Source organism: Marmota monax, unplaced genomic scaffold (genome assembly GCF_021218885.2).
Source record: "Marmota monax isolate L192 unplaced genomic scaffold, Marmota_monax_Labrador192_F-V1.1 WCK01_AAM20220418_F8-fsc00090, whole genome shotgun sequence".
Classification (NCBI taxonomy): domain Eukaryota; kingdom Metazoa; phylum Chordata; class Mammalia; order Rodentia; family Sciuridae; genus Marmota; species Marmota monax.
Genome location: NW_026695219.1, coordinates 5,981,064 through 6,003,763, shown reverse-complemented (window position 1 = coordinate 6,003,763; position 22,700 = coordinate 5,981,064). Strand labels below are relative to the sequence as shown.

At 34.1% G+C, this 22,700-nt stretch overlaps 1 protein-coding gene across 1 annotated transcript in view; it reads right to left on the bottom strand.

Moving 5' to 3' along the window:
• The window catches only part of Catspere (catsper channel auxiliary subunit epsilon), a 159,938-nt gene that overhangs the window by 72,025 nt on the left and 65,213 nt on the right, over nucleotides 1–22,700 (bottom strand). The window contains exons 9-10 of the mRNA XM_046432499.1: nucleotides 18,631–19,123; nucleotides 5,705–6,185 (exon numbers count right to left, since the gene is read on the bottom strand). Coding sequence (XP_046288455.1) covers nucleotides 5,705–6,185; nucleotides 18,631–19,123 — 974 coding nt within the window. The remainder of the gene's footprint in view (nucleotides 1–5,704; nucleotides 6,186–18,630; nucleotides 19,124–22,700) is intronic.

The following is a 22,700-nucleotide window of genomic DNA, read 5'->3' as shown; positions in this document are numbered from 1 at the left end:
TTTTCTCAATCCACACCTTCAAAGCTAGGAGATCATGGAACAACATATACCAAACTCTGAAATAAAATGGATACCAACCATGAATCTTACACCCAGCAAAATTAAGCTTCATATTTGATGATGAAATAAAAACCTTTCATGATAAACTTCAGTTAAAACAATTTACCATGGGGCTGGGTTGTGGCTCAGCGGTACAGTGCTCTCCTAGCACATGCGAGGCCCTGGGTTCAATCCTCAGCACCTCATAAAAATAAATAAATAAAACAAAGGCATTGTGTCCAACTACAAACTAAAAATTAGATATCTAAAACAACAAACCACCACCACAACAAAAACCAATTTACCACTAGCAAGCCTATAGTACAGAACATTCTCAGCAAAATATTCCATGAGGAAGAATGAAAAACAATATTCCATGAGGAGGAAATGAAAAACAACAATGAAAATCAGCAAAGAGAGGAAAACCCAATCAAAAGAGAAACAAAGTCAAGTTAAAAACCAAAAATAAATCAAAATGACTGGGAATACAAACCATATTTTAGTAATAACCCTGAATGTTAGTGGCCTAAACTCGTATCAATTAAAAGACATAGACTGGCAGATTGGCTTTTAAAAATCGACCCAACAATATGCTGCCTTCAAGAGACTCATCTCATAGAAAAATACATCCACAGACTGAAGGTGAAAGGTTGGGAAAAAACATACCACTCACATGGACTGCAGAAACAAGCAGGAATTTCCATCCTCATATCAGATAAAGTGGACTTCAAACCAAAGATTGTCAGAAGAGATAAAGTCATTTCATAATGCTTAAGGGAATCATACATCAACAAGACATAAGAATCATAAATATCTATACCCCAAACAATGGAGAATCCAGGTATATCAAACAAGCCCTTCTCAATTTCAAGAATCATTTGACCATTTGGACACAACACATTAACACTGGGTGACTTTAATACACTTCTCTCACCACTGAACAGATCTTCCAAACAAAAACTAAACAAAGAAACCATATAACTCAATAATACAACCAATAACTTAACAGACATATACAGAATATTTTATCCATTAACAAGTGAATACACCTATTTCTCAGCAGCACATGGATCTTTCTCTAAAATAGACTATGCCACAAAGCAAGTCTTAGCAAATATAAAAAAATAGAGATACACTACCTTGCATTCTTTCTGGCCATAATGGAATGAAATTAGAAATTAATGATAAAATAAAAAATAGAAGCTACTCCAACACCTGGATACTCAACAAAACAGTGAATAATGCATGGATAACAGAATACATCAGGGAGGAGATAAAAAAAATTCTTAGAGGTAAATTAGAACTCTGATACAACATATCAAAATCTCTGGGACACTATGAAGACTATGTTAAGAGAGGAAAGTTCATTGCATTGAGCTTGATAATTAAAAGAATAAAAAGTCAACAAATAAATGACTTGACATTACATCTCAAAGCTCTAGAACAAACCAACACCAAAAGCAGTAGAAGACAGGAAATAATTAAAATCAGGGCTGAAATCAATAAAATTGAAACAAAAGAAACAATAAAAAAATTGACAAAACAAAAAGCTGGTTCTTTGAATAAAATTGACAAACGCTTAACCACCCTAATGAAAAGAAGGAGAGAGAAAACTCAAAATTCATGATGAAAAAGAAATAACAGACACTATTGAAATACAGAAGATAATTAGAAACTATTTTGAAAATTTATACTCCAATAAAATAGAAAATTCTGAAGACACAGTCAAATTTCCAGAGGCATATGATCTACCCAAACTGAATCAGGAGAACATACACAATTTAAACAGATTAATTTCAAGCAAGGAAATAGAAGACACTGTCAAAAACTTACCAATCAAGAAAAGCCTGGGACCAGATGTATTCTCAGCTGAGTTCTATAAGTCCTTTAAAGAAGAATTAATACCAACACTCCTCAAATTATTTCATGAATCAGGGTGAATATAGCCTCCAAAACCAGACAGATATATCAAAGAAAGAAAACTTCAGATCAAATGGGATGCAAGGTTGGGTCAACATATGGAAAGCAATAAATGTAATTCATCACATCAATAGACTTAAAGATAAGAATCATATGATTATGTCAATAAATGCTAAGAAAGCATTTGATTAAATACAGCACCTCTTCATGTTCAAAACACTAGAAAAACTAGAGATAGTAGAAACATACCCAAACATTGTAAAAGCTATCTCTAGTTCTACTATCTCTATGATAAGCCCAAGGTCAATATTATTCTAAATGGAGAAAAATTAAAAGCATTCCCTCTAAAAACTATAACAAGACAGGGGATGCCCTCTTTCACCACTTCTATTCAACATAGTCCTCAAAACTCTAGCCAGAGCAAACAGACAAAAGAAATTAAAGGAATATGCATAGGAAGAGGAGAACTCAAACTATCATTATTTGCTGATGACATGATTCTATATTTAGAAGATCCAAAAAATTCCACCAGAAAATTTCTAGAACTCATAAATGAACATAGCAAAGTAGCAGGATATAAAATTAATACCCATAAACCAAATGCATTTCTATACATAAGCAATGAATCCACTGTAAGAGAAATTAGAAAAAACACCCATTCACAATAGCCTCAAAAAATAAATAAAATACTTGGGAATCAATCTAACAAAAGAGGTGAAAACTACAGAACACTAAATAAAGAAATTAAAGAAGACCTCATAAAATGGAAAGATCTCCCATGCTTGGATAGGCAGAATTAATATAGTCAAAATGGCCATACTACCAAAACTGTTCTATGGATTTAATTCAATTCCTATAAAAATCCCAATGACATTCTTCATAGAGCTAGAAAAAACAATCATGAAATTCATTTGGAAAAATGAGAGACCCAGAATAGCCAAGGCAGTCCTTAGCAAGAAGAGTAAAGCAGGAGGCATCACAATACTAGACCTTAAACTATATTACAAAGCAATAGTAACAAAAATGGCACGGTATTGGTACCAAAATAGACATGTAGACCAATGGTACAGAATAAAAGACACAGAGACAAACCCACATAAATATGGTTATCTCATACTAGACAAAGGTGCCAAAAACATACATTAGAGAATATATAGCCTCTTCAATAAATGCTTCTGGAAAAACTGGAAATCCATATGTAGAATGAAATTGAACATCTATCTCTCATCCTGAACAAAAATCAACTCAAAGTGGATCAAAGACTTAGACATTAGAACAGAGACCCTGCACCTAATAGAAGAAAAAGTAGGCCCAAATCTTCATCATACTGGCTTAGGACCTGACTTCCTGAACAAGATTCCTAAAACACAAGAAATAAAATCAAGAATCAACAAATGGGATGGATTCAAACTAAAAAGCTTCTTCTCAACAAAGGAAATAATCAATAACATGGTGAGAGAGCCTACAGAATAGGAAAAAATCTTTACCATACACACCTCAGACAGAGTACTAATCTCCAGGATCTATAAAGAACTAAAAAAACTTAACATTAAAAACACACACACACACACAAAAAAAAAAAACACACACACAAAAAAACCAATCAATAAATGGGCTAAGGAACTGAACAGATACTTTGCAGAACAAGAAATATACCGATCCACAAACATGAAAAAATGTTCATTATCTTTCGTAATTTGAGAAATGCAAATCAAAACTACTCTAAGATTTCATCTCACTCCAGTCAGAATGGCAATTATCAAGAATACAAGTAATAATAAGTTTTGGTAAGGATGTGGGGAAAAGGTACACTCAAACATTGCTGGTGGGGCTGCAACTTGGTTTAACCACTCTGGAAAGCAGTATGGAGATACCTCAGAAATGGATCCACCATTTGACCCAGCTGTCCCACTCCTAAGTTTATACCCAAAGGACTTAAAATCAGCATACTACAGTGACGCAGCCATATCAGTGTTTATAGCAGCTCAATTCACAATAGCTAAACTATGGAAACAACCTAGATGCCCTTCAACAGAGGTATGGGTAAAGAAAATGTGGTACCTATACATAACAAAATATTACTCAGCTTCAAAGAAGAATGAAATTATGGCCTGTGCAGGTAAATGAATGGAACTAGAGAATATCATGCTATGTGAAGTAAGCCAATCCCCCAAAACCAAAAGCCAAATGTTTTCTCTGATAAACAGATGCTGATCCATAGTGGGGCAGGGGAATAGGGAAGAATGAAGGAATTTTGGTTTGTGTAGAGAGGAGTCAGTGGAGGGGTGGGGTTGTGAGGATGGGAAGGACAGTAGAAAGAGACATTATTACCCTATTTACATGTATGATTACACTAGTGGAGTGACTCTGAACCATGTACAACCAGAGGAATGAGAAGTTGTGCTCCATTTATGTACAATATGTCAAAATGCATCCTACTGTAAAATTAATTAATTAATTTTTTAAAAAATTGGGTAGAACAGTTTCTAGGAACTGTTTGATCAGAGCAGATTCAAGAGAAAATGAGAGGAAAGAGAAAAAATAAAACTAGGCAATATTTTTTATAGAAAAGGGAAACAGAAAATTAGCCAGTTGAAGAGTAACATGGGGTCAAGAAAGAGTACAAATTAAGGTGGTATTTTAATTTCTATCTTGGAAAAGTAAAATCATGGATACTATTAATTGAAGTCTGGCAGTATTTCTCAAGGCATATTTGTACAATCTTCTATCTAAGCACAAAAGTCGGGCTGAGGATGTGGCTCAAGTGGTAGTGCGCTTTCCTGGCATGAGTGCTGCCCGGGTTCGATCCTCAACACCACATACAAACAAAGATGTTGTGTCCGCCGATAACTGAAAAATAAATATTAAAAAATTCTCTCTCTCTCTCTCTCTCTCTTTTAAAAAAAAAACAACACAAAAGTCCTATATGATAGATTTGGAAACTGACCCTTGGATAGGTTAAATGACTTAAATGACGTGTTCATGGATTTGAATACAGGTCCACCTAAATCAACTATGCTTGTTTATGGGTTGAACTATGTTCCTCCAAAAAGATATGTTGAAGTTCTAACCTCTAGGACCACTTCAGAATGTGATCTTATTTGGAAATAGGAACATTACAGACATATAGTAAAGATAAAGTCTCACTAAAGTAGGGCAGGCCCCTAATCCAATGTGACTGGTGGCCATATGAGAACAGAGACAAGTAGGAAGAGGGCTCTATGATGACAAGGCAGAGATTGGAATGACAGTTTCAAGACAAGGATGAGCAAGGACCAGAAACTTGGAAGAAGCAAAGAAAGTTTCCCCTATAGGATTCAGAGGGCACGGGGCAACTTGAGCCTTGATTTCTGACTTCCAGCCTCCAAAACCATGAATCAATACATTTCTATTGTTTTACACAACCTCCTTTGTGGTATTGTCTTGAAGGATCCCAGGCAATTAAGGCAGCACAATGGTACCTCCCACACGGACAATGCCTAATATAAATTGCTTAGTTAGTATCTTCTGATGGACCAAAATGAAACTCTGAAAGAAAGAACTTGAGTTCGCCATTCTGCTATGTGAACACATCATCAACATCCGCTGAAATTAAAATCTCTTCACTTTTAGGTGGTAAAAAGTGCACCATTTGCCATCCAAAGTACCACATCATACGGGAACATTTAAAATTGCCACATCTTCATAAGGAAGATGTTTGTAATAAAATCTAGAATAATTTCAGAAAGAATTGAGAATAACTTACCTAAAAAAGTATCATGAATAATGCTGTCATCTGATAATATTGATAGGTTTTTAACCCCTGCATTTGTTTCTATAATTCCGGCACTGGCGAAATTTTGATAATAATAGTATATACTATATTTATCCCATAATATTAAATTTGGCATTGCTGAAAATAGAAAACGTGGAATTAAAAAAGTGTCAATGGGAACATCTAACATAAAGTCTTGGTACACCCACTCTTTTGAATCTTCATTATACGTCACTAAGTAAATCCTCTTGTTGGCAGTGCATGTTGTGCTGCAGTAATTTACAAACACGGCAATTTCCAGAGGGTGCCCTGTATATTCAAGATTGTGTATTGTTAGAGTACAGGTTGGTGGGAGATTTAAAAGAGCTTTCAGGTCTGTAGTAGTTGTCAGTTTCATATATCTATCTGGAGAATATCCAAGGTAAATTTCATTTTTTGTCCAGATCGCTATATCACTTTTTTTTCCTTTAGTCTGTGAAAACAAAATTGAAAACGATTAGAAAAATCTTCAGTTTTAGGGATAAGTCTAACAATTCCTATGTTCTAGTTTACTACATTTAAAAATAAAAGGTAGGGGGCTGAGGGTATAGCTCAGTCGTAGAGAGGGTACTTAGCATGCATGAAAACATTTGTTCAATCCCCAGCACCAAAACATAAATTGACAAAGTGAAAGGTAGTAATTACCAAGCTCAGTTTTGTTTTAGTATATTTTGTAACAAATACTTTAGGCAGAGAAGTACATTAAATTAAAATGTATCACATTTTATTTAATAAAAATATATCACATTACATATAATCATAAAAACTTGTCCATTAGATTTATTCTTCCATATGCTGTTTCTATCCAATTAATAAGCATAAATTCCCTTTTAACTAGTTTTTCTTTTAATTTTTATTTGTTCTTTTGTTATTTAGGACAGTAAAATATATATTGACATATTATACATACAGATAATATAACTTCCCATTCTTGTGGTTGTACATGATGTGGAATTACACTGGTAATATATATGAAAAATAGGAAATATAAGTCCAATTCATTCTACTGTCTTTCCTGTTCCCATCCCCTCTCCCCTCCCATCATTTCTTCTATCCTCCCTCCATGTGTGTTAGCACCCATATATCAGAGAGAACATTTGGCCTTTTGTTTTTTTTTGGGATTATCTTATTCCACTTAGCATATTCTCCAGATCCTTCAATTTACTGGCAAATGCCATAATTTCATTCTTCTTAACAGCTGAGTAATATTCCATTATATATTTTCTTTATCCATTCATCTGTTTGAAGGGCACCTAGGTTGACGCCATAGCTTGGCTATTGTGATTTTAAGTCCTTTGGGTACATGCTGAGGAGTGGGATAACAAGGTCAAATGGTGGTTCCATTCCAAGTTTTCCAAGGAAACTGCATACTGCTTTCCAGAGTGGTTGCACCAATTTGCAGTCTCACTAACAATGTATGAGTATACCTTTCTTCCTCATATCTTTTCTGACAGTTATTGTTAATTGGGTTCTTAATAATTGCCATTCTGACTGGAGTGAGATGAAATCTCAGTGTAGTTTTAATTTGGGTTTCTCTAATTGCTAGAGATGAAAATTTTTTCCCCCTCTGACCTCTGCATGCTGCTGTGAGATATGTGGCTTCTTTCCCATACAAGGATATTGTACAGTGTGACTTGTGTGACTTTCAGTTTGTCGGGCAGTGCCTTTGATCTCTAAACACTCTGTAACCAGATCCGCCTCAGTCCTCCTAAAAATACAGGTTCCTTTAATTCCCTTATCCTTCCACTTTGCTCATGAAGGGACTGCTCTGGCCCTGGCAGTGGTGTGGTGCTGGGGTTTCTTCTTTATTTTATTATATCCAATCTCCTGAGTCCCCAGTCTGCTTTGTCCAGTATTAAATTTCAGTAAAGCCCCACCCCCTGCCGTTTTTTGTTCACCCACCTTGCAGAGAAGCTGCCTGTCTGCTTTCTTGGTTTCATGCCACAGAGCAACCAGGAAAGTCACCTTCTCTATTTTGCCATCTTGAAACCCTCCCAATTTCCTTTTCATTCTTTAATACACAATCTTTAATGCATCATCTGGCTAGGAGGGCCCCTTTTACCTTGATGTTTATTTAAGTCAAAATATAAGAACACCTCAATTTTTGAATTCTAGATCCCTTGGATATCACATAGAAGGGAGAAATTAAAACCTTAGACTATTCAGTACTGTTGGGAGTTGCCCTGGCTCCAAAGACTAACTTCCCCATCCCCCAAGAAGAGCCGTCCAATGGTGAGCCCTGCTGGCTCACATGATCCTTATCCACCAATCAGAGCCCTGCTGGCTCACCTGATCCTACCCACCAATCAGACTAGCCCTGCTGGCTCACCTGATCCTTACCCTCCAATCAAAAAGCACCCCATGCCAACTGTCAAACCACCCCTGGCTCTATAAATATGCAGAGCTGTTCCTCAATAAATGGGCATTTGCTCCAACTATAAGCCTTGTTCCTTCTTTCAAGTACTATCCTTTTATGGACACAGGCAGTAAGAGGGAAAGGGCATTCAGAATCTGAAATTTGTTGGACCTCATTTCACCACAGAACCAAGGTCCCTGTCTCATCACCCCGTCTACCTCTAATTCTTAGGAATTTCTATTTAAAATGTAATCTCTTTGTTTATGACAACCCAAAGGAGTCTTTTGAGCATCTCTTGTCTGCCTAATTTTAATTAAAGTACATGAAGTATATTACTTTAATGTAATAACCTGTACTGAAACAAAATCTAGGCAGATGTCAATCTGGTGATCAAAGGAAAAGATAATTTGGGTTAAAATATCACTTTACTAAATGAACATTCCTTTTAAAGTATAGAGTATGTTTTTGGAAATGAGTGTATGAAACCCTTAAAAGAGGAAATAGAGCCAAAATAATGAGTGTTTCATAGAAAAGAGCCATTGTCATTCTCTCTTTTTTTTTTTTTTTTTCAAACTGGGGATTGAATTCAGGGGCACTCCACCACTGAACAACATCCCCAGCCTTATTTTGTATTTTACTTAGAGACAGGTTCTCACTGAGTTGCTTAGCATCTCACTGTTGCTGAGGCTGGCTTTGAACTTGCAATCCTCCTGCCTCAGCCTCCCAAGCTGCTGGGATTACAGGCATGTGCCACCATGCCCAGGGCTATTCTCATTCTTGGTAGAGGAATGGGAACATGCTAAACACATGATAGATGAGAATGCCAAGGAGCCTCAGTCATAGAGTGAGTTTTCATTCAGACACTCTTTCCAAGAACATCAGAAAAGGTAGGAGAGCTGAGAGATCCTCCCGAGGCATTCATGACCTCACCCAAATACAGGGCAGTGACTCTCTCTGCAGGTAGGGAGCAGGCAGGCAGCAAGACAGGAAAGTTGAGAGGAACCCATCTTCATCTGGATGCTCAGCTCTATGGCTGGGATTGGGATAAGCTGAGAGTAACTCTCCCTCTGAGAGGTGACTGGCCTTCACCCAGCATATATCCTTGCCAAGATTAGAGAAGGAAGGAGGGAGGAAAGAAAGAAGAATGAGAATATCTCCACAATGCATGACAAACAGAGGCAGATGAGAAAGGAATAATAATTATCCAGGAAGCAAAAAACCTACAAGCTAGCATATAAAGTAGAGATAATTGTCTCAGGGCTTAGAAAGTTGGTGGTTCAGTTATAAACCATGAAGAGATATCTGGAATCTTATCAGTGCTAAGATTCCAAGCACAGCTAAAGAGAAAATAAATATGGCAAAAGTGATGAAGGATCTAATAGAAAAGATGGGCAACATGAGAGAAGACTTGGAGCATTTCAGTCAAGATTTGAAAATGAGAGCAAACAATCAACCAAAAATTTAAAAAGTAAAATTTTGAAATAAAAAATATCAGGAATAAAAAATTATCATATGGATTTAAGAGACAACTGGAAGAAGTATAGGAAAAGAGCAGTGAACTCAAAGAAAGATTAACAAATAGCCTGTATATGAAACCAAAATTTAAAAAATAGTAAATAATTAACAGGTTATCTGAGATCTATGGAATAATATGAAATGGCCCCACAAATGTGTTTTGGAAATCTTAGGAGAGGAAAAAGAGGATGGGGTGTAAGAAAGACTTGAAATGCTAATGGTCAAGGACATCCCAAAATCAATGAAATTTGAAAGCTGAATAGAATGTTAAATAGGATAAATAAAAATGAAAGCATATCCGAGGATCATCATGAAGCAGCTTCACACCAAAGAAAGAGAGTAATCATAAAAACAGCTAGATGGAAAAAGATACATCATATACTTGAGAAAAATGATACAAATAAAGACTGATTTCTTACCAAAAAATGATAGAGGCCATAAAATAATAGAATGCCATTTTTACAAGTTACTTTGAAAACAAAAACAAACCAAAAAAATCACCTATGATCCTATCATTTTATATTGAAAAATGAGGGTGAAAACCACCTTTATACAGACAAATGGAATGTGGGTAGATGGTGCACATCTGTAGTTCCAGGACTTGGGAGGCAGAGGCACGAGGATTGCTTGAACCCAGGAGTTCAAAACCAGCTTGGGTGAGACCTTGTCTCAGAAAAACAAAACAAAACAAAACAAAACCCCACAGCAACAGCAAACAAACAATGCTGAGAGAACTTTCAATTTAAGAAATTTTAAAGCTTGAAGGTTAAGGAAAACGGAACCCTGAGGACCTCTGGATGTGCAGAAAACAAGAATACACACCCAGCAGTGTATAGATAAAATGCTTTATTTTGTTATCAGTTCATATCTATATCTACCTATCTTTATTACAATTGACTACTTAAAGTAGAATATCAATGACATATAGTGGGACTTTAAGCATAGTTATGGGTAAAATTTGAAACAAGAGTACAAAGGATGGATGAGGGTATAAAAGGGTTTATATACTTGTAAGGTCTTACACTGATGTGAAGTAGTATATTGTTTGAAATTAGACTCTAATAATTAAGTATGCTTATTGTAAATCCAAATACAGCCATCAAAAAGTAGTTTTGATAACAAGAAGGCAGGGTAGAAATACCAAAAAGTGCATGATTCATCCACAATGAGGAGAGAAAGAAGAAACAAAGGAACTCAAACCAAATGGGATTAATAGAAAACCAATGCCAAAATAGACTTAAACTCAACCATACAAGAGTTACATTAAATCTAAGTTGACTAAAAATATTTAAAGGCAGATGTTGTTACTCTGAACAAAAAAAAAAGCAAAATCTATATGTGATGTGTAAGAAACATGCGTTAAATATAAAGGCACATACAGGGTGACAGTAAAAGAGTAGAAAACCATGTACCTTTTAATAATTATATAAAAGAAATCTAAGGCTTGGGAATGTAGCTCAGTAGCAGAGGGCTTTCTAGAGTGTGCAATTCCTGGGTTGAATCCTTAGCACTGAAAAAATAAAGCAAGCAAGTAAAGTCGGCTTTATTAAATACAATTAAGACAAAAACGAAATATCATTTTATACCCATGAAAGGAGTTTAAATAATAAAAGAAAAGATACACCAAACTTTGGTGCGGTGTGGAACTTATGAAAAAAGCTGCTATAAATATTTTATAATGCCTTAATTATTATACATTTTAAATAAACCTTGCTATGTGGTGGAAAAAATACTTCCCAACCCTCAGCTCATTATTTTCTCATATATATTTTAGAATCAGATTGCTGAGTTCCACAAAGTAACGTAATTCATAAATAAATTTGAAAGAATTAAAAATTTTACAATGTTGTATGCCCTACCCATGAATATGATATAGCTATCCATTTATTTAGGTCTTCTTTATTATTTTCATAATATTTTATTTTTATCTTAGTCAAGATTTCGTACATTTTTAGTGGGACCTATTTCTAAACACTTTAATGTTTTTTCTACTTTGAATTCTTATATGAACTTTCAAATCATATTCCCAATTTCTATAAAAATCCCATTAGGATTTTAATGGGTGTTTTTCTGGATTTCTCAATAATTTATCTTATCAGTATTAAGTCTTTCTGCCTATTAACATGATATATTACTCCATTTATTTGTCTTTTTAAAAATTCAGTAATGTTTTGTACTTTTTAATATACAAGTTTGAAAATCCTTTGTTGCTTTTTTTCATAGTATTTTATATTTTAAAATCTCAACAATTTTTAAGCAGTATTTCAGCATTTTTAAGCAAGATTTCAGCCTAATGATTGTTCATACAGAAATGTAATTGATTTTAGAGTGTGCATCTTACATCCTGTAATCTTGACATAAACTTTTATTAGTACTGATAGTTTTTTTTTTTTAAATTGGTTCTTTTTAGTTATACATGACAGCAGAATCCATTTTGATGCAATTATACAAGCATTGGAATATATAATATTCTAATTAGGACCCCATTCTTGTAGATGTCTGGTAGGTTTTTTAAAAATAGATTCCATTAAGTCTTCTACAACTAATAAAAATTTTGTAAATACAGTTTTACCTTTTCCTTTCCAATCTAGATACACCTTTGTTTTCTTAATGATTGTATTTTCTGGAACCTATAGTACAATATTGAATACAAGCAAAACAAGCAGACATTCTTGCCTTGTTCCTTATTTTAAACAAACAAGGAAAGAAAGAAAGGAACAAAGAACTAATGGGATTACTAGAAAATAAATACAAAAATGGCAAACATAGCAATAATTACATTAAATCTACATGGACAAAATATACTTTGCCATGATGTATCATATTAGCATAAGATTTTCATAAATGTCCTTTGCCAGGTTGAGGAAGGTCCCTTTATTCCTCATTTGCTTTTTTAAAAAATCAGTTCAGTTTGTTAAATGATTCTATGTGCATCTGTTGAGATGATCATATGGCTTTTCTTTTTTAATCTGCAAATACGATAAATTGTGTTGATTAATTTCCATCCTAAATCATCCTTTCATTCCTAGGATAAACCCTACTTGGTCCTGACATATGTTCCTTTTTATACATTGCTGAATGTATTTCTTTCCTTTTTTTTTTTTTTTTAGGTATGTGGAGACTTTATTCAACAATCACAGGCCTTATGAAGATTCTCATAACCTTAGAGTTTACTAAAAATAGCCAATAAATAAAATAAAAATGTATTTGATTTTCTAACATTTTGTTTAAAAGTTTTTAATTGTTGTTTATGAGAGAGATGAGTCTGTTTTATACTTTTATAATGTATTATTTTTGGTTTGGTATCACATAGTGCTGACCTCACAGAATGAGTTGGGAATTATTTTTTTCCTTTTTAGTATTCTGAAAGGCTGCTGAGAACTGGTAGTATTTATTTTAAAAATATATGGTAGGATTCACCTGTGAATTTTCCTTGGATTAGAGTTTTCTTTGTGGGGAATTTTTTTTTTTTTTAAATAACAAGTTCAGTTTCTTTAATTGACTCAGCTTATTCATGTTATTTTTTTTCTTTTTGAATAAGATTTAGTAATTTGTGTCATTCAAGAAATTTGTCCATTTCATTTGTTTTGAATTAATTGTTTTACATTTTTATTAAAAGTTGATCAGAATATATTATCTGTTTAATAGCAATAGAACTTGTAGTGATATCACTGCTTACAAATGTGATATTGATAATTTGTTTTCTCTCTTTTTATCCTTATCAATCTAGCTAAAGAGTTATCAGTTTTATTGATTTTTTCATAGAACCAGTTTTTGATTTCATTGTTTTTTTTACTACAGTTTTCCATAGCATTAATTTATCCACTGATTTTTATTGTTTACATTACTCTTTTTACTATCTTTAACTTGCCCTTCTTTTTCCAGTTTCTTACTGTGGAAGTGGAAATAATTGAGACATTCCTTCTAATACATTATAAATTTCCCTCTTGATACTGCTTTAATTGCATCCCATAAGTTTTGATATGTTCTGTTTTCATTTCCTTTCAGTTAATATGTTTTAATTGCTTTTGAATTTTGGTCTTTGATTCATAGATTATTTTAAAGTAGGTTATTTAGTTTCCTAATATTTGGAATTCCTAATATTTGTATATTGCAGACATCTTTTTGTTGTGGTTTCTAAGTTCACTATAGTTTGTATGAAATGAATAATGAGAGAGATGAAAATTCATCGTTTTATACCAAGGTTTGTTTTATGGCACAGAACACGGCCTATGTTGGGTAAATGTTCCATGTTTATTTGGAAAGAATTTTGTGCTGTTGTTGGGCAGTATGTTCTATAAATACCAATTTGACATAGATGGTTGAGAGTGTTTAATTCATCAACAGATTTACTGATTTTCTATTTCTTCTATCAATTATTGAAGGGATATTGAGAGATAAAATCTAAACTTGTGGGTTTTATCTACTTCTTGACGTTTCATTACTTTTTGCTCAATGTATTTTGAAGCTCTGACACTAGGTTCATAAATATTTATGATTTTATGCTTTTGATAAATTGACCCTATTATTAATAGGAAATTACCTTTATCACTAGTAATATTTCATGTTTTAAAATACACTTTGATATTATTACAGCTATTATCTTTATTTTAATTAGTGTTATCCCTTCTTTTACTTCTATGCTGTAGGGACCATGAAGTTGAGTCTTGCTATTTTTAGATCCTTCACATAAGTGTATTCATCTAGTATTTTTTCCTTTTGTGTCTTATTTTCCTAGAATAATATCCTCTAAGTTCTTTCACATTGTTGCAAATAGAAGGGTTTCCTTCATTTTAAAGGCTTAATAATATTTCTTTTTTCAGAAGATTTGAGGTTTTATTCTGAAAATTTTAAAGCTTTATTTTTGATTGACATGATAATTATACATACTTATGGGGTACAACTGTGATGTTTTAATGTAAGTATAATAAGTATAACAAGTAGTAATAAGTATAATGTGTAATGATCAAATCTAGGCTTGGACAGTTTCCCCATATATGCATAGCTATTAGCACTCTGTGTGATGCTAATTAGCATTAGCATATTCATCATCTTGAACATTTATCACTTCTTAGTGATGAAAACATTCAAAATACTCTCTTCTAGCTATTTTGAACTGTATAATACATTATTGTTAATTACAGTCACCCTGCTGTGTAATAAAACACCAGAACTTTTTCTTCTTCTCTAACTATAACATTGTATCTATTGACCAACCTCTCCCCAGTTCCACTCCCAGCCTCTGGTAACTCAGATTCTTTTCTCAATTTCTACGAGATAAACGCTTTTACATTCCACGTATGAGTGATATCATGCAGTATTTGTCTTTCTGAGACTGGTTTATTTTACTTAGCATAAAATCCTCCTATATTCATCTATATTGTTGTAAATGATAGGATTTCATTATTTTTTTATGTCTGAAGAATATACAATTGTGTATAAACACTAGATAATTTTTATCCATTTATGTGTTGATGAACACCATTATAGTCCATTTTCCATCATATAACAAAATATTTGAGCCAGATACTTGGAGAGAGTGAATTATTTAACTCAGTTCTGTAGGTTCAAAAAGCATGGCACTGGTATTGGCTTAGCTCTGGTGGAGGCCCTTTCGGATGTATCACATCATGGCAGATTGCATCACGGTGGGAACATGTATAGGAGTGAGAGTTCACATCATTAAATGGAAAAGCAGGGAATTATTGGAGTTAGGCTTGGGTTTGTATAACAACTTGTTCTCCCAAGAGCTCAGGGGTCCTTGGAGACTACCTTATTCCTCCCAAGGGCAGCTCACCCAATGACCTAAAGATGTCTCATTAGAACTTACCTCTTAAAAATTATACCTCTTCAAATTGCCATACCCAGGATCAAACTTCCAACACATGAAACTTTGAGGGGTTACACTTAAACTGTATCTAGACCATAGAAAACATGTGAATAGTACAGTGATATAAACATGGGAGTGCAAATATGTTACTTATTTCATTTCTTTTGGAAAAATAGCCATTAGTGAAATTGCTATAGTAGCTCCATTTTTAATTTTTTTGAGGAAACTTCATACTGGTTTCCATAATAGCTATGCTAATTTACATTCCCAATAACAGTGTATAGGGTTCTCTTTTCTCTACCTTGTCATCAAAATTTATTTCTTTTGCTTTTTTGATACTATTCATTGTAACTGGAGTAAAGTGGTATCTCATTGTGGTTTTGATTTGTACTTCTCTGATGACTAGTGTTAAGTATTTTTTTTCATGTACCTGTTGGGCATTTGTACGTCTTTTGAAAAATGTTTGTTCAGATCTTTTGCCCATTTAAAAACTGGGTTTTTTTCCCCCTATTGAGTTGTTTGATTTCATTCAATATTTTGATATTAACCCTTTATTAGATATATAGTTTTAAAATATTATCTCCCATTCTGTAGGTTGTCTCTTCACTCTGTTGATTGTTTGCTTTGCTGTGCAGAAACTTTTTAGTTGTATGCATCCCATTTGTCTATTTTTGCCATTGTATGTGTGCTTTTGAGTCTTATTTAAAAAAATTAATGATCAGACCAATGTCACAGACTTTTCCCCATTTTATTGGGTTTTACATTTAAGTCTTTAATCCATTTTTCACTTTTGCATGTGATGACAGAGGTATAATTTCATTCTTCTGAAGGTATCCAGTTTTATCAACATCCTATAAAGAGGCTATCTTTTTTCCAGTATATGTTCTTGGCTTCCTTTTACAAATAGATTAACTATGAGTGGATTTGGGGCCTTCTATTTTGTTCCATTGGTCTGTGTGTCAGTTTATCAGAGATATCTGCATTCCCATGTTCTCTGCAGCATTATTTACAATATTCAAGATGTGGAATCAATCTAACTGAACATCATCAAATGGACAGAGAAAACGTGATACATATATATAGTGGACTAATATTTAGCCTTACAAATAAAGGAATTCATTATTTGGGAAAACATGGATGGAATTTGAGGATATTATACCTAGTGAAACAACTCAAGCACCGAAAAACAAATACTACCTCTTCCCAAATATATGTAGACTCTAAAACAATTGAATTCATAGAAGCAAGGAGTAGAGTGGTGATTACAGAGCCTGCCCAGTAGAGGGAATGGGAGGATGATATGCGAACAAACAAACAATCAAACAAAAAAACTCACACAGGAAAATATTGGTTTTTGTTTATTTTTGAGGCATATTGCCCACCATGGTAAATAGTTTTGTACATTTCAAATGTGGTAAGAGATGTGCTTATAACAACAAAAACAACAACAAAAATTAAGTATTAAAGGTGATATGATAACAGCTTGATTTCATTATTCTACACAGTATTTATAAATCAAACATTGTGTATCCCATGAGTTTATATAATTGCTCATTTACAATAAAACTGTAAAGTTTTCTTTGGAAGGGGGAACCAGGGATTGAATTCAGGGGCACTAGGCCACTGAGACACATCCCCAGCCCTAGTTTTGTATTTTATTCAGGATCAGAGTCTCACTGAATTGTTTAGTGCCTCGCTTTTGCTGAGGCTGGTTTTGAACTCACGATCCTCCTGCCTCAGCCTCTGGAGCTGTTGGAATTACAGGTGTGGGCCACCTCGCCCAGCTGTAAGTTCAATTTTGTCAGGACATTATTTGTGAACATCCTTTTAAGCCTAACTGTCACGAGAGGTTTCTACAGACTCAGTTTGAGGAACAGGTAGATTCAACCAAATCGATTTCATTAATGCTCATCACACTTTAGACACACATCCTAATTCTAATTCCTAACTGCTTCTACACCTGAAGGTCCCAGATACTCACCTGTGACATGTCTTAAGTCCAGGTCGCTGGAACTTGATCTCGGCTGGAGGAGTCTGGTGCAAGGGGGAACAACAGCAACGGAGGTCTCAGTCTATCTGTTCAGGTCCTTTTAGTTCTGCCGGCCCCCCAAAGTCTGGGTTTTTAAGTCCTAGTTCGATTTTGCTTGCAACTGTAACTGGGTGAGGCCTAGAGTGTATGCCCAGGGTGTAGATTCTTGCACCACTAACTTAAGTCTATCTAAGTTCTGCAGTTTATCTTAAATTTTGCAGTTCACATTACATCATGGGCATATTGCTTATAGTCTGCTTTTATCCAACACACATGCTAGTTAATACAATCAACAGTTAATAATCCTGTTTATTTCTGGTACTCATATCACTGACTTCAGGATTTATCCTTCCAAAAAGGATTTGTGTTTGCTTTTGTTTGATATTTGGCTTAATCTTTCTTTCTCTTCTCTTTTCTTTTTTCTTCTCCTTCCCCTTCTCCTCCTTCTCCAAATAGGCACTATAAATTTGGGTTCTGATGTGAATGTGAGTTGGAACTCTTTGAAGATCCTTATTTTATGCAAAATGTCATTATTAGATTTCCTACTTTGTCAGGCCAGAGGCTTTTGTCTCCTGGCACCTGAGTTCTCATTATCTGGGGTCAGTCCTTAGTGCAAGCCGAGATTTTGGAGTTTGCTTGTTCCTCTGGATTAGTGCTCCAGGACCACTGAGGATTTCTTACTTCCCTATAAACCCAACAATGTATTTAAAAGAATATTTAAATTTGGGGGATAGCATTTTAAGTGTTTTGTAGTGAGAAAGCTTCAGTGTATCTTATTCACTACATTGTCATAAACAGAAGATTTAGTTCGTTTTTTATAGTACAAAGCCTTTGGGGAAATTTTTTTGGAGTGTCTTTTGCCCATATCAAAGTAAAAAAAAAGCCCTCATAATACAATTGAACTACTCTGTATAACAACATACAAGATCATTTTTATTCTTTGTGTTGGAAGCACATCTTTGTTATAAAGAGGCTGCTAAGATATAGCTACATCAGAAAGATATAGCTGTTTACACAGTCTTAGAAAAAAATATCATTGTGTGAAATCCAGTGTAGGTATTATAGTTTCTGATATATCTCTCAATAAATGGTATGGTACGTATATCTAAATGTCTATGTATAATATATACATGAAATCTTTCACTAACCTTAAATATAAACTTGATCCAACACCATCTTCTGGATGTAATGCCAATAATTTCACCTTCTGGAAGTTCTTCATTTCTTCCTAGTTTTGTAAATGTTTTAAGACTTTTCAGGTAAAGAACACCATTTATCAGAAAAAATATCCCATCATGTGATAGGTTCACCTGCTCCACGCTGTGCCTTTCATTATTACTCAGAACCTCTGGAGGTACTCTGACTCTGTTCCAAGTGTGGAATGAATCGTTGGTTTGAAAGGTCTCCATGTCAGCTACCACCACAATAAATGAAGGAACACAAGCAAGCCAGGAATACTTTAACTGACTCCCAGCTGGCGAAGAGATTGGTAAAAAGCCAGGATCCTCAGGTATGGTCATTAAAGGAACAGTCAGCAGAAAAGGAAGATCTGCAATAAAGCAATCTTGAAAAGTCACTTCGTTTCCTTTAATCTCCTTTATTAAATCATCTGCAGCCATTGGCAAATTAATATACCACAGCCTAAGAAGAGAAAAATGAAAAAATTAAGAATAAAATTATCTCTCTCTCCTCTCATCCATCTTGCAGAGTATCATCTTTAATTTTTTTATATTTATCAATAGAAATCTAGATAGGCAAATAATACTAAAATTCGACCACTGCTCCATTTCCTCTCATTTTCCATTTTTGTCCCAAAGGAAAATAATCTTGAGTCTTAAAGCTCTTTCTTCTGCAATATGTTTCCATATTCCTAAATATTCTTATTCTGCTCTTTATTAACATGTAATCTTTATACATTATCTATTGCCTTCTGATATGGAAGATAAAGATTTATTTCTTGTATATCATGCCTACCTATATGTCTTTTCTTCTCATCTCTCAAATTATACCACAATGATTAGTTAAATCAGTGGAGTCTTTATATGGTCATTAATACTTGGGTATTAATAACCATAGTACATATGTGTAAATATTTATATATGTAAATATTAATAATTATAGTATAGTCAGCTATACTATGATTATATTTTCTTTCACATAGATATTACGTACATAATTTTTCCTAGAGTTAATAATTATTTATTTTTAAAATTTCAATTTTTGTTTAGGGTCTGGGGTGTAGCTCAGTGGCAGAGTACTAGACAAGCACTCTGCCTAGATGGGCTTGAGTACCACCTCCTACTCCACACACAAAAGTTTAGTTTTCTGTTTTCCAATAGATAATTGAAATAGTGTTCCACAATAACTTCCATGTGATAAATGCAGATGTAATCTTGTACTTCTCTCCTAGTATTTTCCGTTATAACTCTTGGGGTCAAAGCCATCATTTATTGGATAATACTTGATTTTTCTTGTTTAGCTAATTATATTCTTCAGTACCTTTTGTGAATCAGTGTGTAAACATACATTTTAAAAAAATTCATACCTTTTATTGTATAACTTATACAAAATAGTTTCCTAGTAGCATATTTATATATACATATAATTTGATTAAATTTACTTCTCAATACCTCCCCTTTGCCCTCCCATCCTCCCTCCCTGAACATATATAATTTTTGAGACACTGAGTATCTGAAAGTATCTTTCTTTTACACACCTGGTGGATAGTAGGGTGGGGAGAAGGCATTTTTTGATCAGGCCTTTTCTATTCCAAATCACTAATGAGAAAGTCAGATGACAGACTGATTTTTTGTTATTACTTAAATCTTATCTTTCTATAAGTTTTTAGGATATTTTACTTCTCCTGGGTAATCTGAAATTTGACATGGCTAAATCTATCTTTTAAAGTGGACACAAAGTGATTTGTGAAAATAAACATTCTGACACAGATCTTAGAAGTAATGAGAATCTCTAGGAGAGTTTCAAAAGGGAATCCAAATAACCAACCTCAGGATGTGGAATGTTTTTAGTTAAGTACTTCTTGAGTTTCATTTCCTCAATGGATACATATTTAAGTTGGTGACAATGGCCTTCTGTCCACTCAGAATGAGGTCCTGGTAGGTTGATAGGACTCCATATTAGGGCAGTCCTAAGATTGCTATCAAACCTCTTGTGCTCTAAACCATGTCACCATGAAACTCAGTACAATTTCTGCTTTCTGAAAGCCACATCACTCTGGCTCTAACATTGGTTCCAATTGTGATTTCTTAAATACTAGTACCATGTTAGATTGTCTACTGATTATGATAATAATCTCATATATGTAATTGCATTACAACTAGGTATTGATACTCTTTTATTTGGGTGAACAAATTGATTATCCACAAGCCTAGGAAACACTTGGTCCCCAAGATTTATCCAGGGCATAGTGCCCCTTTCACTTTTCCATACCTATGGTTTTGTTTTCAAATTTTTCACTTTTTTATTGTGATTCTACACTTTCCAACTTTCTCTTTTGTTTCCTATGTGTTAACACTCTAATATTCTTTTACAAATACATCTTATCATATTTTTGTGAAGATGCTATTCAGAATAGTCAAGAGTTCTTCAGAAAATTAGAGCCAATGGGATATATAGAGATACATAGAAAGAGATTTATTATAAAGGACTTGCTCATATGATTATAGAAGGTAAGAAGCCCCATGATGTGCCAGCTGTAAGACTAGAGGCTCAGAAAAGCCAGTGGTGTAGTTCTAGTCCAAGCTCAAAGGTCATGAGAACCACATAAATCAATGGTGTAAATCCTGGTCTGATACCAGAGACTCATGAACTGGGGCTGCAAATGATAAAACATTCTGTCCAAGTCTTAAGATTTGAGAATTAGGGGAGCTCATGTGTGAGTGCAGGAGAAAATGGAAGTCCAATTCAAGCAGAGAGTAAAGTCTCTCTTGCTCTACCCTTTTATTCTATTCAGGACTTCAGTGGATTGCCCAATGCTCAAATCACACTGGTGAGAGTGATGTTCTTTACTCAATCCACCAACTAAAATGCTAATCTTTTCCAGAAACATTCTTACAGATAATCCAAAAGTAATACTTTACCAGTAATCTGGACATCCCTTAACCATCAAGTTAACACATAAAATTAACCATCGTAATTCCATCCCTTATCAACTTGGAAGCATATGTATCTCTATAAATCATACTTAATTTCTAAATAAAGCCAACAAGTTGATGATACCACCTAACATGATGCAAGTATCCATCAGTGTTTATCAACCAAAACTGCACTACTGCTTTCCCCCCAAAAAGGAAGTAAAGTCATTTAGTGATATTTTTTTCCTGATATCTTACAATTTATGGCATAAAAATATGGCATAAAACTAACAACACTTAAATACAAAGTCAATAAATAAATTTTAAATTATATGATAACATAATAAGAGGAAAGAAAACAAGGAACATATATATATATAATTATGTATATAATATATATATATATATAGTATGTACATAATTATACATAATTTTATAACTATATATATATAGTTATGGTTTAGATACCAGGTAGTGTCCCTTAAAAGCTGATGTGTGAGAAAATGCAAGTAAGTTTAGAGGTGAGATGACTAAGTTTTGAGAGCATTACCTAATTAGTGCATTAATCCTCTGATAGGGATTAACTGTAGGCAAGTAGGGTGTGGCTGGAGGAGGTAGGTCACTGAGTATGCCTTTGGGCTTTGTATTTCGCTGTGAGGGAAACACTTCCTCTCTTTCTCTTTTTCCCCCTATATCCTACCCTACATCCTATGCTTACTGGTGTCATGTCCTGAGCTGCTTTTCAGTAATGGATAGAACAACTAGTAACAGATCTTACAAGGTAACAAAAGACTTGCATAACTCTATAAATCAACTAGTACTAACAGATATCTGTAGAATACTCCAACTAAAAATAGCAGAACATACATTCTTCATAAGTAAACAGGGAACCTTGTCTCAATAAATTTAAAAGTATTTTATTTACTGTTATAGTTTGGATGTGAGGTCTCCCCAAAAGGCTCACATGTGATATAATGCAAGAAGATTTGGAGGAGAAATGACTGATTGGAGGAGAAATGATAGCTTTAATCTAATCAGTGCATTAATCCCTGATGGGATTAACTGGTGACCAGAGGCAGGTGGGGTGTGGCTAAAGGAGGTTATTCCTTGTGGCTTCGAAATAT